The sequence below is a fragment of the Hypoxylon fragiforme genome (genome assembly GCF_022984875.1).
Source record: "Hypoxylon fragiforme strain CBS 206.31 chromosome Unknown GGS25scaffold_9, whole genome shotgun sequence".
NCBI classification, from domain to species: Eukaryota; Fungi; Ascomycota; class Sordariomycetes; order Xylariales; family Hypoxylaceae; genus Hypoxylon; species Hypoxylon fragiforme.
In genome coordinates, this window is record NW_026054764.1 from 2,407,961 (window position 1) to 2,426,777 (window position 18,817).

General features: G+C 45.9%; 1 protein-coding gene across 1 annotated transcript; it reads right to left on the reverse strand.

Annotated features, from left to right (window-relative positions):
• Positions 1-1,132: 1,132 nt before the first annotated feature.
• GGS25DRAFT_462912 (glycosyltransferase family 2 protein) lies at positions 1,133-3,742 on the reverse strand. The gene is made up of 5 exons (XM_049258946.1): positions 3,740-3,742; positions 3,079-3,398; positions 2,126-2,980; positions 1,645-1,939; positions 1,133-1,588 (listed from the first exon to the last, which is right to left on the reverse strand). Exons 2-5 carry the CDS (start codon positions 3,171-3,173, stop codon positions 1,346-1,348), a joined length of 1,488 nt encoding a protein of 495 aa, XP_049113384.1. The 5' UTR covers positions 3,174-3,398; positions 3,740-3,742; the 3' UTR covers positions 1,133-1,345.
• Between the last annotated feature and the right edge of the window lie 15,075 nt (positions 3,743-18,817).

The following is an 18,817-nucleotide window of genomic DNA, read 5'->3' on the forward strand; positions in this document are numbered from 1 at the left end:
GGACCTGCTGACATTTGTAGATGTGATTACCCCTGGGTACTTCTTACTACATCCATCCCTTAAGTAGGACTAGGTAGGTACTAGCTAAATAGGTACCTAGTACCTACATAGCTCCTTTATGGTAAACCCCCCTAAATAAGTTGTTGCTGTTGTCGTTATTGTGACTGTTACCGTTGCTGTCGTTGTTACTGTTACTGCTGCAATTATCGTCACTGTGGGTGGTGCATAACGCCAGGTCTCCTGATGAATGGCTCCGGTGGTTGATCTCGCGTCGGTGCGTGGTTGCATTTTGTATATGCCGCGTCGTCCCTGTATCCGTTGCACGACCTGACGTTGGCATGTCGCGGGGGTGTCGGATCGGTAGGATGGGGAGCGGGTTAGGTTCCCAAGGTGGTATTCCTCGTCGAGCCTGGTATCCCAAGTAGAGGTGGCATCCATCACATCAAAAGTCTTACTACAGCATGCAATACTACGCACCTTTTTTTTCCTTTTGGCCAGCCAATGCCCAATTTCGCAGTTACATGTGAAAAAAGAACAGAGGGAGAAAAAAAAAAAAAAAAAAAGAGGACCCCTTCAGAAGAAAAAAATATTTATTTTTTTCGGCCTCGCATTGGTCTCGAATGATGCCCCTCTAATACATCTATGAGGAATCCGAAGACATCCATGCAGACTAGAGTCACAATCTATCCCTATTTTTGCCCTCCAACCAGAACGTCCTTTAAGTCTTCTCACTTAAACCGTACCATCCATATTTTTTTTCTCTTAGGTAGAAGCCGAGAGTGAAAATGCTGCATGCCAAATATGCGATGCGAGAAACAAATAAGGAGGGGAAAAAGGAAAAGGAATATGCTACCTGCCCGTCCTGTAGGAGCCTCCTCATTAAAAATATCGCACCGTAACCCTGCGAATACGAGTGCCATTAACTCATTCGCTGCATGTTATGCTATACTCCGAGCCTTGTAAACTCTTTCATTACCATGGGTTTTGATGGGATCCCCCCATCTCCGCCGCCTCGACGAAGGTCAGGACTAGGAACTTTTGTGATGGCAGAATAACCGTCCAAATATCCGAAGACAAATACCGTCTTATAGCCTGAAAGCTCTTTGCTGGCCGCTATCCGTATTTCAGGTAAGCAGCCGTATATCGTATATCGTATATCGCATGAGAGTACCGTTTTGACCTCTTCCGATAATGCCCTTTTCAGTGAAAAGTGAAATGGATCATAGATATAACGTTCATGAATCGTAAAAAATGCGTAATGTTTTGTATTTTGTTGAGTCCCTTGGATCATCCGTATAAAATAGCCGGATAATAGGACCACAACAGATCAAACCCCCGCGAACCATTACGACAATCCGGCGACCACAGTGATTGCCGACATCTCGTTCCCACTCTCGAGAAGCGCATCTTTCTCTGAGAAGATACGGGTGTTGCGCGAGCTTCGCGTGCTTCGCGCTCGGTGATTAAGGAAACGATCAAGATCGTCTGATCGGGGTCGAGGTGTCGCCAGGCTGTCGCTGCTTCTAGGGCGACGAGCCATACGTACTGCATCGTTAGCATCACCATCAGGTCGGCTGCCCCATGAGGTCTGTGATTAAAGTCAGCTGGTGATGTCTGAAAACCTGTATTTTGGACATTCCCTACCATATTCAGGGTTAACAATGCGTAAAGTTTGATTAACCCATGAAAGTAACCGAACATAATGGAGAGCGGTAGAAAGATGATGTCGCTCGGGTTTCGTCGAAAGAGACCAACTAACTTAACGACCTTGGTAAATGCGAACATGTAAATGAACTGGGCCCAGAGCCAACGTTGGCGAGTTTCCAAGTTCCATCCTTCGGTACCCCACCAAAGTGAGGCGAGCAAAAGAGGGTCCACGACGAAAGCCAGAGAAGTAAACGTAGCGATGTGGAGGGCGTAAGTGCTCCATGGTTGTTGACTAAACAAAACAATAACACGATAATTAGTAAAAAAGCCGGCGTATTTATTGGGGACTGGTGGGTGCATGCTAGTAGGGGTACTGTGGAGAGAAAATAGGAAGAATAGGAAGAATAGGAAGAATAGGAAGAAATAGCAAAAAATGGCAAGAAATAAGGAATAGGAATAGGGAGAATTATAAACTTACGTAAGCACATATCTCTCCCGGACCAGGCTTGTGTAGTTGCTTCTCCAGTTGCTGCGTGCCCATCTTGAGCACTGATAGAGGAACTTGAGGCCATTCTCCAGGGTAGTCTCGATCTCGCATTCCCGCTCGTATTGGATCCAAGTTTTCCATTGGTGGCTTACTAACCAACGGGTCACAAAGTTATCGTCGTCAGCATTGAGGATAAAATCGCGCCACCGTTCAGTCTTGAACCCCTCCAGGAAATCGTGACTTGAAAGAATTTCGGATCGGTAAGCCCCAGTACGACCGGACATGCAAGAGGTGCCGCCATCCACGTTGTGCGTAGCCGAGATCTCGAAATTGCGGCGCTCGATGTAAGCAGATCCGAGCCAGTTGAAGATCTGGGTAGATAACGATCCATCCGGCTCCCGACGAACACGTTGACAAGTTCCAACCCCTCCAATCTTCGGGTCCTCAAAGGGGGCAAGAATCCATGGCATGAGGGTGGACGGCCAGGTGACATCATCATCAGCCATGATGGTAATTGCGGTTTTAACTTTGGGCAGCGCCTCGCACACCTGTAGTCGTTTGTTCGCAATAGGCGTGAACAGCACACGGATGTTCGGAGTTGATAGAGTCTTGACGAGCTTTTCCAACGCCGCATACTTGTCCACCGTCGTAATAAGGATTAGTTCATAGGGGCGGCAGGCCAGAATACTCTCTAACGAAGGGCGAAGCTCTTCAAAGGCATTATGAATAGTGGGAATGATAACCGTAACGTCGTTGGACATATACGTTGGCTTGTTAGGAATTGGCTTTGATTTGTAAAACCAATGGGTGAAACAATGGACGATTAAACGTAGATAACGATGGATCCTATCAGCGAGTTAGAAAGATTGACGTGACGATGTCATTTGATCGGCCAAAGACTGCCTTTGGCGGAATTGCCGAAACCCGATTTCTGTCCAACTTACCACAAGACCCAGAATATACACCACCAAAACGTTGGTGATGATAAAAAGGTGAATGACGGGTACTGGAGACCCGAGGGAAGAGTGATGATGGCCATCCTGGATGCTTTTTCTCAATAGAGATATTACAGAATCCAGAGACGAGTAATTAACGTATTGTCAAGGTCTTATGAGATCAATGGCAAATTGTTCCCGTCTTGGTTAAGACGTGAGTTAGAAGCAAGTGTGTGTGTGTACGATCCGGTCGTCAGAATGAACCTCAAAAGACACATGAACAGACCACCCCGTTACAGCCCCCAAAGTATATCTATCAACTAAGAAGACTAAACTGGTCAGTTGTTGAAATTTACACTGTGGGGCGGCAGGTATGACGGAGTAAAAGAGTGAGTGAGTGGGCAGGGAAAAGAAGAAATAAGTTTTGCGGAGGAGACCGGGATGTATTATAGATGTAGTCTGGATGTAGTCTAGATGTAGTTTGTTGCTATAAGAGCCGCAGGGTCCGCCAAACACAACCTAGAATCGACCCCACGAGGACAACAACAAGCGAATCGAAGCGGATCGATGATGGCTTGGTTGCAAAGCGAGACCGATGTGGCGAGTTTTCCCAGAGGGCGAGAGGCAATGATTGAGGATGAAAGGGGGTGGGTAGGATATAATGGCTTGCCTTTTTAAATAGTTGTCCGGTATTTCGTTCTCTGGGAACTTGGACACGAGGGTCACGCGCCGAAGATGGGGTAGCGAACCTGACGTGTAGTTTGCGATTAATGGACAGTGGAATTAGGAGCAATAGAGGAAACCGAGACTATGCGCACGGTGGCAACTCTCGATAGTCACTAAAGCGTAGAATAGCGAATCTCCGATGAACGAGCTACTGCAGATAAACGACAGAAAGAAGGAATCCCTGAACGAAAACCTCAAAACGAGAGTTTGTCCTATCTACCAGCTAGGGAGAAGTAACCTCTATAGATTTCGTGACGAGGTGAATCAGAGGCCGACAGAGGTAGAGTCGGGAACAGAATATAATACACAACAGACTAAAGGAAAAACCCTTAAAGAAAAGAAGCCATGATGGGATAACAATGGGCTTCGAGAGGACATAGGAGAAGGTCGTCAAGATGAAGCCAACGGGCCAGACCCGGGAGAGGAGGCAAGGATATATAGGCAGATGGACCCATATGACCCCATTAACCAACGGCCGACAATACATACCTGTCTACTTTTTTTTTATACTATTTTCCCTACATAGGTACGTAAACGATGAACGATGCGATGGGACATATTTTTATGGGACTAGTATGTATGGCTAAGAAGATAAGTAGAGACATAGTTGTATGTAGGTATGTATGTGTGTGTGAGAGCGAGTGTGTGTGTGTGTGTGTGTGAGTGTGAGTATGTGCGTTATGTACGTATGTATGTATGTATGTATGTATGTATGTCTATGTAGGTATGTAGGCATGTAGGCATGTATGTACGTATGTATGTATGTAGGGTAGGGGGAAGCAGATACTAGGTAGGTACCGTGCCTACATAAAGTAAGGGTAGGTAGTAGGGGGTACCTTAGGTAAAGTACTACATTATGTAGGTATGTAGTAGGTAGGTCGACTCGATATGTAATGAAACTGTACATATATGTAGAGTCGTGCTTAGATCGACCCTTTCTGCAGCTTGACAATGATGGGAATAGGTACCTTGCAAAGGAAAAAAAATTATTGACAAGCATACATCCATACATCCCTCCATCCATGCTTTACCTACTTAGGTCCGAGATACATTACTTGAGAAAGCGAGCAAGTACGTATTATTATTAGATCACCAAATAGAAAAATGGCAGAATTTGAAATATATAGGTAGATAGAAGAAATCCCATCCATTGGTTATCAGATTAATATCCAAAGGAACGTGAACATCGAATCATTCAAGATCGATTACCTACTACTTAGCCTACTATCTTCCTAGTATATCTGCCTAGTACTACCACTGTTTTGTACCAGACTACTACCAGTCTACTACCACTAGGTAGTTAGATAGGTACTCGTTACTTAGCCTAGCTAAGTATACTGGGTAGCTTATACTGGGTAGCTATACTAGGTAGGTTAGAGGAGACTCAAGGACTCATGAACTCAAGAGAGACTGGAGTTGACTGGAGCGAGTGAGTAAGGAACAAACAAAAGTTCATAATCACATAGTAAGACACCCTTCCAAGCTCATGCCTATCAGGAATCAAGTGGAAATGAATGTAACCGAGGATATAGGGATAGGGATAATTAGACCGAGAGAGAAATAGGCATGGTAAGGTTAAGCTTAAGAGAATACTAATTTTATTTGTTCAACTGGCATCCAATGTATTTATGTTGTATGTACTGTGAATTTTGAGTGGGCGACTGTAAAAAAAAAATTAAGGGAGAAAAGAAAGAGAGAGGAAAAAAAAAAAGTCAAGCGAGACGCTTTCAATTCAAGATGGAAAAGTAAGAGGAAAAGAGAAAAAAAAAAGTTGGACTGTGCTGTGAAGAACTTAGGATAAGAAAAATTCATGGTTCGGTGCCACCACCTATTACGAATTGGACCAGTTGTAGACGCGGCTGCTACTGAAGAACGTCCGGTTTTGGGGTTTGGGGCCGGGGTGGACGTACCAGTTTGGGCTAGCCGGTTTAATAGACGACTAGGTTCCCCTCTAGATCCCTAACCTACTAGGGCTTTAGAGCCTGGGAGCCTAGGAGGGCGCAGTGGGAGTAAGGTGGGGTTCTTGCTATTGCTACGATGTACAGGCGCTCGACAGGGTACGGGGGTGTGTATATGGTAGCCCAGCGGCGTTAAAGAGCAAACTTGCAACGCACTAAATCGACTACTCACAGGGCTCCAAGCAACTAAAAACACTTGTGCGGAGCACTGTGCAGCGGGTATCCAAGCTCCAGCTACTGCCCTGAAGATGCCTAGGCAGCTAGGATGTCTAGCCCAGGATGCCTAGAGGAAGAACGGGTATCTGTTTATACTACCTAATACAACCCGTACAACCCTATTATGTATTAGCTTTTGAAAAGAAGTCTGTATTATATGATTATATGTATTACATATAATAAATACTCTACAGGCTCTACTACCTGATAGGTAGGTATACATAGTGCTACCCCTACTACTTACATATACATAACTACATTGTATTGTACAATACTTACTAATGTAGTACTATGTAGTACAACCCTTTAGGTACACAACATCAATTAAACCTTGAAGCTTCAAATATAACAACGTCAACTACTACTACTACCTCAACTACTACATCAACCACTATACTACTATACTACTATACTGCTTTCTATCCATACTCCTATACTGCTACATACCAAGTCTACTAACTATACCAGAGTAACATCAGGAAACACATTTCTAATCTAACACTAACGTTTTTCTCAACGTTACCATGGATATTTTCTCTTCAATGGGCTTTTGCGATACAGTACATACAATCCCTCTTTTTCAGCTCTTCCTAGATTATGTCTTTATTTTTATTTATCTTATAAATCTCCCCTTTTCCTACTATACCTACCTAGGCAGATCAGCTACTACCTACTGTAGGTACCAGGTATGGATATAGGTGCAATACCAAGTAGGTAAGTCCGAGACTCGCCTATACGGGTTTTTAGTATTGAAATTTGACACATAGCTATGTCAATATTGGCTCAATCAAATACTTCAACTCGATAGTCTCAAGCGCGTATAACTATGGACCCTACAGCTTACAAGTCACTGGATTCCTTGATACTTGAAGCGAATCAAGCTTGATATAGGGTGCTGTGGAACCCGAATCGATCTTCACAAGAACGGCCCCGTCAACAGCTTCGAACGATCTCGCTCTTGGCATTGGCTAAGGAGCTCGAAGCTGGCCGCTAAACTGTTAGCGCTGATCTGTAGCCTCCACGATGGTCACTGCTCAGTGGCCTTAGGGATTACGAAGTGCAAGGGGCACTCTTCTATTAATGTCGAAGCAAGTAGTCCCGTCTGTTCAATGGAGAATGACACCTTCAATATGCATATGAGCAAAGTTCCACTGCCCGGGACACGCCATGGGTTAGCCGCGTGAGTGGGAAATCAGAGGCTCAGAGCCCGCGGGCCCCCCAGTCTTCATCAAACAGCCGATTCCACCATTGACTGCCTATGGATCCATACCTACCAGCCTACCTACCAGCCTACCTAATGGTACCTACATACCTACCCAAGTATGTACTAGGCAGGTAGATGCCGTGACTGGCTCCAGGTGTCTGACAAAGCTATCAATTATTCATTCATTCATTACGGCACGGACTTGGTACGGTACGGTGCTCCGATAGCCCTCAACTGCAACGTTCCTCAGACTCACAAGAGCTATTGCGGTTTCCTATCCGCGTTCGAGAATACACACAATGTTACAGAGTTCAAGTCGAATTGGAATCCTTGCCTTGGTTGCGCGTTATTGCGCTAGACCATCGTAAAGCACTCGTCTACGTGGACGTGTAGAAACACTGGGTCTGATGAACCGTACTTGCATGTACGCGGGTCTAGCAAGATTTTGGGTTGGATTCGCTGCACCCTTCAATCATTAAGGATCTGGAAAATTCCATTCAACACAGCTTTTTCCAGAAGTCGTCGAATGGTTGGCTCATGCAGAACAACCGAACCCCGCGTGTGCAGGCGCGTGTGCGTGTGAATACATATCTGTGCGTGCGTGGGTATGTTTTGCTATAATAACGATCTACTAGGAAGAAGTACCGGGTTGTCCGGCCCCCCGTGTGGTAAAGTTACACTCCTGTTCTGCTGTATGTTGGTTCGGGCGACGATACCTGCATACATAAGTCGACGTCGGTGTTACTTGTATGTCAACCCCCACAGATCATTATGTAAAGTGGTGGGAGCCCGATATGAAATCCCGTACGAGATCACTTACACGTAGGTACAGAAGATGCTTGAACCGGCCATGTTTCGAGTATGGCCAACCACTTATATTACACGCACTCCTTTACTTGGACGCACGAAGTAGAAACTGCCGTTTTCTACCTCACCAATAGATCTATGGACTCTGTTACTAGAGTGCTACTTAACCCGGAACTTGATATGGTAATGGTACCTACATGTATCAATCACAAGACTCCACGATCCTCGGCACAACGTATCGCAACGCAATATTCAACAACGATGTTTTTTTTTGTTAGTCTTTTGCTATCTCGATCAAGCGGCTGAGAAAATAACACGAGAAAAATAAGAAGAAAAATGGAAAGGAAGAAGCACAAGGTTGTTGAAGAAGAGAACAAAGTGTCTTCTTCATCAGGAACAAGCGATAAGGTACATGCATATTCGCCGCCAAACCCAAGCAAGCATTGGATGCCATAAAGAACCAAGGCTTGGTTTTCCTTCTATGAGGGGTTTAGCAGGCTACTAGGTAGGTAGGTAAGTATGCATTCGTTCCGCTCTATTGCAACTTCAAATTATTTCCGCTAGATTTGCAAGATTTGAATGCAGTGCAGCTATGCAGCTATTCTATGCAAGCCAGAACACGACCTGCCGATTGAAGACTCTGTCCGACAGGGTTTCGTAGCTGCCGCTGCTTCAATCCCGGTTTTCGCATTCAAACTCTCCAGGGCTTTAGTGGAATTCTGATAGAACAGCATCGCGTCTATCGACTGATACATAATAATAACGATGATGATGATAATAATGATAATACCTTGGTAATAGTAATAGAAACAGCAACACCAGCAACAACAATGACAACAGCAACAGCAACAACGCTAACAGCAGCAACAGCAACAGCAACTGTGACAAGCAACATTAACAACAGAAAAACAGTCCAATGACAAGAAAAAGAAAAGACAAATATGCTCTTAACTCGAACCAAGACTCGCCAAGCTTCCAAGGTTCCCCAAGTTTTGATATCACCACAGGAACACAACCCCCGATGATGCTCTTGCCCGCCGTAACACGACATAATACATACCTACTGTAACTGCATACAGTCGCAAATAGGAAAGAAAAACGAGAGGCAGGCTTTCCCCCAGCTAGCGGCTCCAATAGTCATTTAGCCCATGCGGGCAAATATGTCGGCTTGGCATACCGCATCGTCACACAACAGTTTCCTGGCGAGGTCCCTGATGAGGATCGTGAACGCCTGCCTAGTACCTGTTCGTCAGTAACACGGCGAAGGGTCGCGGAAGAAGTGAGGTCGGGGTAGCCTGGGACGATCTCGAGCCATTGGCCAATGACCTGATTTACCGTACCGGCAAGCAATATCGGGCCTTGTTCCTAGCATGGTTCCCGGCGTACTGTGGGTGTAAGCCCGAATACGGTCATAATACCTACTGGTACCTACGTCCATCGTCAGTTTTACAGATTGTCAGATCCATCTTCCTCGCACAATCATCAATGTAGGTACATGCATACTTGTAGATCTCTCGTTTCCTCGAATCTTGATTTCCCTATCCCAATGTATCTGCCGCGGACGGACGGTGCAACGCATTCCTGTATGACCTACATAACATGATGCCATACTCCAGGATAGATCCAATCACCGGCGTCATATACCGCGACGATGGTTGCATCTCAACCATGGTCGAACGACGATAGTCAAAATCATTAACGATACAGTATGTTGCAGTGGGATGGGGGAACCCGAGGTCCCGAGTTACCCACGCAAGCGCGGAAGTAATTTGTCGTCATACTAGTAGTATCTTTTCTTTTTTTTATAGATGGGTAAACGCTTTTTTTCTTTACATTTGTGTGTGGACCAACCACGATACCGACATACCTAGGTATAACTATACATCATACCTATTTGTTATAGGGCCATTTACTACTACCTACTTGACTACCTACCTGCCAACCTACCTAAATCTATTGGGACGGATATCGAGTGTACATACCTATTTCCCAACATTGTCTTTTTCCTTTTTTTTTCTTTTTTCTTTTCTTTGTTCGATTTCTTCTCTTTTTTTTTCTCTCTCCCCCCCTTCCTCTATACAATATACCTTGCATCAAAATGCACATTCTTCACGGCGTGGGGATGATGCTTTACATACAGATGCAGTCGGACGTTTTAGGACGAACCCTGGGGCACTAAGCTGTGACTATGCTAGTCATTCCAGGGATGGGCCTACATAAGTTTCGACAAACCTTGCGCCTAGGGTTGCGGAATGTATTATTCAAACGTATTATTCGCGTATTATTCAAATATAATATTGCATTTTATTATAAAATGCAGTGGGTCCGAAATGGAAAAGTGGATCGGTACATAAGTGGAGTAAATTTTGCACCAAAATTTGGTGATATTACCTAATTTTACAGGTAACTTATCTAAGGCGCGCAAATCTCGATATGTCGTTTAAGTGATCCGGCTGAACTAAGCTTTGAAGATTGCGTTGGACTTTGATTATAATGTGCTCGAAGAGCATGATCAAATGGGCGCCTCATTGCATAGGGAAAATGGTAAAATTTCCCATATATTGAAATTCAATTCGAAATATTTTTCCCATATTATTTTAAGTGTTGAAAGTTTGTTTACATGTAAGTATATATTAAGTGTATTAGGCTAGGGTGGTCACGTGACCCACTTTTGAATAATACGGTATAATACGCATTTTACAGGGGTTATGAATAATACGCGCATTTTATTTTATAATGCGCATTTTACGCAACCCTACTTGCGCCGGCTTGTTCCAGGTCCATAGTAATACACCCAATACATACTAGGCATGTATTACATACCTACAGTAGTACTGCCCAGGACTTGTCAGTACATCTGTACCTATTCCCAGAGTAGTAATGTACTAGGGTAGCTTAATGTTCAATGTTCCATGTTCAATGTTGTTCTCAACCTTTTTTCCTCCTTCAATATTCTTCAATGTTCCTCATACCTTTCTCTATTCATCCATCCATCTTTCATAAGTCCCCCAGCTCTTTCTCTTACGTAGTACATACTGGGTAACACTATGTATGATCATCGATGAGGCTGCCAGAGCTGTATTTGCCTCCGCTTTCTGCCCGGCTATCCGTCTCATTTCTAGCGTATCATCAGCCATGCCTTTGACACAACTCCTAACCACGGAATCTCGAAAATCTAATAGCATTTGGGCATGGGGTGGCTTGCATATTGTCCGGAATGAAACCCTTGTCTACCGGGTATCCAGCAATTGTTTAGTCGGGATTCGCCTGCGGCTCGCTAACATCTTGAGGTCATGCCAGTGCTCTCTTGATATCGAAGGCGTGAGTGCGTCGGCCGTATGACATTTATATCAAACTAGGGTTGATATGTATTACCGCTCCGGCTTCATGTAACCGACATGCCTCTTCTGTCCAGCTAGGTACATGTCTACCATAACCTCCGCCATCGACGATGAAATCTTGGTATTGAACTTTCCACATGCCGTCGCTTTATTACTACTTGAACTTACTATTCAGCCTAGAAAGTCTTTTGACTTAGTTGGACTTTATGTGCTTATATTGATGCTTCATTTGGTTCAGTGCTATAGGCATTTTTTGCTTACCAAAACCCATTCGAGCCGCCTCCAAGGCCATTCTTCCGTTATTAAGGTATAATAAGACCTCTGATATAACACACCCTGTTTGTGGTTATCTTAATTTCTGTTTTATTTTTCCTTTATTGCGGCTTTCGTCCAGGGGACTCGAGGTACGGGTGTACCGAGTAACCCAGCAGACATCGTTACGTACCATATGAACGAACGACTTGTCTTATTCCATCTAACATTCAGGGAATCGCTGTAGAACAAGGGGTACGCATGCACCAATGACCATCTCGTCATCTCTTTCGTGCTTCGATGATCAGGATCTTCCCGCCGCCATTTTTAGCGACGGGGTGATTGTGGAGAAGGCACCAGGCTGATCCATGAAATGGGCCCAGCGGCAGTCCATCCCGATGAAAAGGCACAGTTGACCTTGTGGCCCCTAAGCCAGAATTGCCCACAGACCGAGCACACAGACCGAGCGTGGTAGGGCCCTTAATGGGGCTCAAGGGGCTCTAATCCGTAGTTCGGTTCAGCAACATCGAAGGAACGTGACCGTTGCTTCTCTTACCATGGTACAATACTCGCATCCCGCTAGCCGTACCTACATACCAGCCGAATGAGGGATTTCCCATTACTCCATAAAGGCAAGCATTGCACTCACCGGTCACGGAGATTTGCTGTGCTCATTTCGTTTGACGACGAGGAGTATCGTTAGGGGTTGGCAAATCGGTGAGCTCGTTTTGGCAAAGGTGTAAATATCTATTTGCTCTTCACCACTCACCGTGACCTTGAAGACATACGAAGAGAGAGAAAAAGAAATACTTATTTTTTTTTACTTTAAGAAATTGGTTATTTATTTATTATTGTTATATCCCTTCTATTTGGCCCCTAGTTGGTAGCCTTGGCCCTCGATGGTGCCAGATCTCGATTTGGATATCTATGCTTAATAGGTATGATGCATAAGAGGAAGAAGATCACAGCTGAGCTTATCGTGAACCTTTTTTAGCTGACCGAGAGCTGCAGGTCAAGCCAACGGCTACGGAAATTCCTGCCAAGAAAATTCGTATATATTTTATTACATTAAGGACAGTCGTTCCCAGGGCATGGATTCGGTATCTTCGGCACTAGGATCGCAATCCCTACTCATGACAGATCCAAGGTCAACGTCGTTTCCTCATCAGATACTCCTTACTAAGTAAGGAACACGTTACCCTACCTCCCTATCATTGCCTCCTTTTTTTTTCTCTCTAGTAGCTCAAACCGTCGCACAAAGAATTCGGGTCCACTCAGCAAACAAAATCGTTGAATCGCAAGCTGCACATGATCATAGAAACAATCGTGCCATTTTACGAAAAGAGCGCAGCAACATCTACATGGTCTGCATATTCCAGGAGCGCGGCCAGATGAGGCAGGCTGTAGCAGGAACGACGTTGCGCTCGAGTTTTATTTCCATCCCAACATCAGTTCATCACGTCAGCAGCTATCCCTCGGAGTACCTCCGTCTACCTATCGCTAGAAGGGAACCGGGCAAATCATTGTTGTCCCACCTCAATCCTCGTCCGTCCGGGCGTTGGGCTCCAAGTGGTTCTTTTGCAACCGCAGCCCTCGCTTATACGACAGGGCCTGGATTAATACCTCACACCCTCACCAGGGAGTGATCTTAGCCAGACTTGAATTCTTCCGAGAAAACATGACCGCCCACGTTGTTCTTGTTTCATTTGCCCTTTACAGTTGGGCGGACGAGATAACGGGGAGGTACTCCCAAAGTACTGCTTCGTACCAAGTCCTATAGCTAACTAGTACATGATGGTTTGTCGAAGAAATGAAGTCGTTTCTTTCACCTACATAGCACCAGTCCTAAGTTGTCTAAGTCCAACATCCCGCACAGCAATCATCCACACTTCGTACGTACCTACAGTACACTACACCTTGAAGATCGTAACCGGCGACCAAATAAAAAACAAGAGGCAAGGAAAGAGATTAGGAAAGTAGTTCTGCAAGGATCTGCCAGTGACGGGAAAGACGTATGCTGTTGGCTCACTGGCTTCTGGATCACAGCATCAGCATATCTGTATTCGGCAGCTCCAGAGTCTCATTAGTAAATGGAACCTCGACCCAGATCTAGAAATACCAATTTGGCCCACAGCGGGAGACAAGGCTCGCGGAAGCACAAACTCACATCCGGACAGAAGTGATCCAGATGATATACATCTAGGACCACTCTGTGGCGAAATTACTGTGTTTGCGGATAAATTCGCTATTACTTTCTGACCTTTCACAACATATCCGGATCCAAGAAGCTAGCTAGCTCCTGTCTCTCACAGTAGCTTCTATGGGTACCGTACGCGTTCGCTAATGAGCCGACTCCCCCTCCGCCCCCCCCGGTTTACGTCAGGTCCAGTTGATAGCTTTGCCTCTGCAGGTCTCTAAAGCACAACATGCATATTGCAGCAATGCTATGAGTTGTTCTTTTACGCGAGAGGTCGCTCTGCCGGTCCCGTGGTAAACGACCCCACGTTTCGTCCTACGGTATGATATCAAACTCACGAGGGTCGAGGGTGAAGAAGTGAAAGGAAAAGGAAATATGAGGGAAATTTTTCCCTTTTGCTCCTCATTCCCCCTGTCGCCGGATGACGATGTCCATTTTTGGCAGGATGAAGACCCCAGGAATATGGAAACCGGCCAAACCATTTCCTGTAAGTCACTTTGACTAGCGACCCCTGTCCATACAGCACACTGACCTCACCAGTTTAGAGCATATGGCGGTCAACGCAACCAGTATTTCCACTGGGGCACATTAACCAAAATCCATTACTTCTCACTCACAGCTGACCTCCACTCGTGACAACTACGCCGGTTTCAATGATATGCAGGTGCATGTTGGTCATTATAAAACCACTGGCTCTGGATGGCCATTGAGAAAGGGGAGTTGCGTGTATGAGCCCGTCTCGGCCGTCAAATCGATAGCTAGATGGCAAGATAGCCAACCACTGTGGCAAGTCCTGCAATGGATCCTTAGCGTCACCATTCGCCGGCTTCCCGCCTGAGGCGACGAATAGAATCTTCTATCTGCTATTGTCCCCTATTACACAATAGGCTTCAGCTGAGGCCACGACCATAGCCAGTACCATGGTAGGTGACGAGACCCAGTCGGTCATTCCTCTCCGACCATCATTCGGACAAGTTGCGCGTCTCCAAGCGATCGATGCTGTGATTACTCGGTTTAGTCAAAGATATGCGGGACCGGAAGGTCTGCCTTCGACGAAGGGGGAACGCTGTGCTATTCTTTTCCGTTTTTGAACTCGTCGGGGTACTCGGCAGTACGGTTCTAGATTCTCACTTGCCGAGGAATCCTTGTCGCAGTTGTAAGTTGAGCTGCCTGCCGCTACTCACCTTCGTCCCTTCCCCTCACATGCAACGCCGGGCGCTGCCAAGCGGAAGCACGTTCCTCACGCGGCTACAAGAGGGCCGATCTTCACTGCCTCCGACGCGGACCATATGCAGTGGCGAACGACTGTAAAGAACGGGTGTTCATCTTAGAATACGAGGCAGGATGCGAACAAAATACAGGCAAGTATTGGATGTTGCCTTGAAAGCATGGTGAGATGCTTCTTAATCGGCGGTGAAACTGATTTGAGTCATTCAACAACACCAAATAGCATGCCAGTATAGCCCACGAGGTGAAGACGCGTGATTCGAACCAAACGACGTGCAAATTTCCGCCTCTAACCCACCCGTAGCGCATTCAGCAGACTATACTTCACCTCCTCTACTCCGGGCGACGCCGATGACCATATTGACCGCTCGGGACCGACGGTCTGGTAACCTTGCCGACGTTTACTTATTCGTGTACGGGAAACACAACCGAGACGACGAACCGTCATCCCATCAGCAACATTTGCGGCAAGCCAACGATACATAACAACTCCGCAATTTCTGAGCCATAGAAGAAGCCTCTTCGCGAGTATACCCTAGCTCGATGTCCCCTTTGTGATCTATACAATACGCCTACGAAGCACGCATACCATATTTACAGCGTCTTGCTTGAGCCACCTTGTGATACATAATTTCGAAACATGCCTCGCCTCAATGCTCTGAACTTTTAGGATGGGACAAGGAGAATACGTTATTTTTAAGCCAGTAATAGAAACTATTTTTCCGAACTGACTCTTCGATCAGATCGTAACGGCTCCGTTATTAGGGCCGGCAATACCGTTCATTAGTGTGACCAGCAGCTAACATTCTTACCCATGACTACGTACGGGCTTCATTGTTGCCTAGGAGCCTAGGTACCCATTGAGGAGGCACGGTCGTAGCAAGTGGAGGAAGATGTCAAGATGGGGCCTATTTTCCACCGGGGCCATCCGTACCAAATGCGAAAAGAACATGATAACAAGCGAGCAAGAATGGATCGAAGTGGCTATCTTATACAGCGCGTCCACCGCCGCCGCCGGATCGGCCTCCGAGAGCGGGGAGCTGAGGTCCCATATTCATCGGCTCCATCAATCGGCATCGCCTGTTGTGGCCCTCTTCCGGCCTCGGCGACATGGTATTGAATATCGTGTTGACACACAATATCAGACCGACCTGTCAAGGCACAGGAAGCTGCCGACCGGAGGGGATCGACCGTCCGGGACCACTCCGTAACAGACCCCGACCGAACTGCACCTGAGAAGTCCGGGCCGAATGCACGATACCCCCTTTCCTAGTTTTCTATGGGGATATGGGGATATGGAGATCCTGATGCTACGCGTGTCTCTTGTCTTGGTCAACTATGCCGTCGTTAGTCGGTCGACAAGACTTAGCTGCCGTTACGAGTTTGCTCTTTCCAGCTCGCGATCCTAATCAAGACAGCTCAAACGCTCCTCTCCTGGGACCTTTCCTTGGCATAATAAGAGTTATTAAGATGACCCTACCTAGGTATACCTCCATCCCATATTGTATTGCCGTGGAGTATCATTAGCGCTATAGCCCTACCAGAGATAGTCCCGAGATGGCCCAAGATTCACCCTGCGTCTGCCGTGAGCTATCACAATCATCGCATCGTACCTGGCCAATGTGGAACTCGAAGTGATTTCCCTGCTGGAGCATGCAGGTTCTCTACTAAGTACCTATATGGCATGTCCATCACAAAAGACACGTTCAGGACGCATGGCAGCGAAGACGCTCTTCGCTGGCGGACATGATGCCCAATGAATTTGGATGTGTTTATGGGTGGCATCTCGATGCCACCCATGGCTGTCTTCAAATGAGTTGTGAAGAACTATTAATAATTCCTCCTACCTGCTTAAAATTGATGTGGGTTAACAAGCATAGGCCATAATTCCTGGCGGGGCCCTGATATATTTCCGTGTTATATTAGCTATACCGTGTTTCCACAGAGACGTCGCACATGTTCTTGGGCAGGGAGACAGGTAGGCAGGTATCGAGTCTTCTCCACGAAACGCAAAACCGGTTCAAATTAGATGTCCTTATTCTGTTCTCATGACTATGGCTTCAGGTGTTATGTCTCCTTTTACACGTCAGATTATCGTTGAACACATGTATGTACATATGTATGTATGTATGTCTGTCTGCGTGACTACACTAGGTACCTAAGTGCTAAGCAGCCCTAGAGGGTACCCGCAAGGATCTTGGTAGAGGCGGAAGAAAAGTATCATGTGGCTCATCTTAGCTTCATCCTTCGTGTCGAGCGGCATCGAAACAACCGAGTTATCGCCTCCCGGAACGACGACAGGCAATTACGCGGCGGGCTGATTGATGGATAACTCTATTTTAATCCCCCCTCTCTCCCCGGATATAGCTGGATATGGGCAAAGGGGTTTAAGGCACTGCTCAGGTCGAACTTTGAATTGGCAAGCTCCAGGACTAGCTTAGGTAGTGCCCCCCCTAGACTAGGTAGGTGTGTACAGATAGTGCTATTGTATGTAGGTAGGCAATTAGTGCCTGTATCTATCGTATCTGTAAAAACGTGGTTAGCTAATGAGGCAGTGATGGCTAAAAGGAGACAGACAAACATCTAATCTTGGCCATGTACATAGGATGTATGTATGTAACTATGTAGGCAGACTCCTCTGTTAGACTAACAGATAATATGGTCCATGGGCTGGACAATTGAGATTATCCACGTCCGTTGGAATGGAGCCACGGATACGGCTGGGTTGTCATTCGACATTATGATAGGTGATCCATCCCATCGTCTCATACCATTACCATCCAACTTTGACAGGTTGGAAGCAAGGTACCGTACATAATCCGCAGGTACACATCATATGCCTAACCTTAGTCCATCATGTCCATGCCTGCCTACATACATGCAGACATAGTTATAGTTACATGATTCCTACATAACAAGTTGACCTACATGCCTTACTCGAGTGCTGTGATATACCTTAACCTAGTAGTATTATACGTCGTACATTAACATATATGGATTTCTCGTTGTTAAGGGAATAGAGTAAACCCACAACGAACAAGTGGTACATAACTATAATGCATAGAATATAAGGGCGTTATGAAACCTCCTAGGGATCTTTAATCTGCCTAGCAAAGACTAAATGTCTGGCATCGTCAAGCCCGACACATCATCAGCCATGCATGTCCGACTTGCATTAGTCATTTTTCCTTCACCCCCATTTCGCTCTCTTCTCGCTCTCTCTTCCTTTCCTTTGTTCCTTTACCTCTCTTTCCTCTCTCTGTGTCTCTTCCCCATTTATTCCCTTCTCTTGGCTCACCCCCTCTTTTTTTCCGACTCGATAGAGATAAGGATATGGAGATTTTGGAAGCTAAAAGCTTCTTCTTCTTCTTCTGTCGATGTTCTTCCCCGTTTGCCTATCACCATAGCTGAAAAGGAAAATACTACAGTACCGTAAAGAGGGTTTCTGGGCAGTCTATCTAGTATCTAGGCTGACTCGCCTAGTGTAAGGGGTGATCGATGTTGGAATCAATGGATGGATATGTGGATTTGGGTGGGTAGGTGGGTAATATAAAGCCTTGGTAGCCAGGTAGCAGCCAGGTAGGTTAGGCAAGCTTGCTAGGTAAAATAGCTTCTAGATCAGGCGAGGCTTCTTTGCTAAACTGCTGATCAGGGTAAGGGGAGGGACATTTGAAAAGAAGGGCGGAGGGATAATTAATGATTAACTATGGATAAGGGGGGGGGATGGATGGATAAGGGGACAGGATAAGGGGGAAAATAAAAAAGTTGCCAGGGGTGTTTTATTTTCTTCGTTTTATTAGTGGCCAATTTCCCACAATCG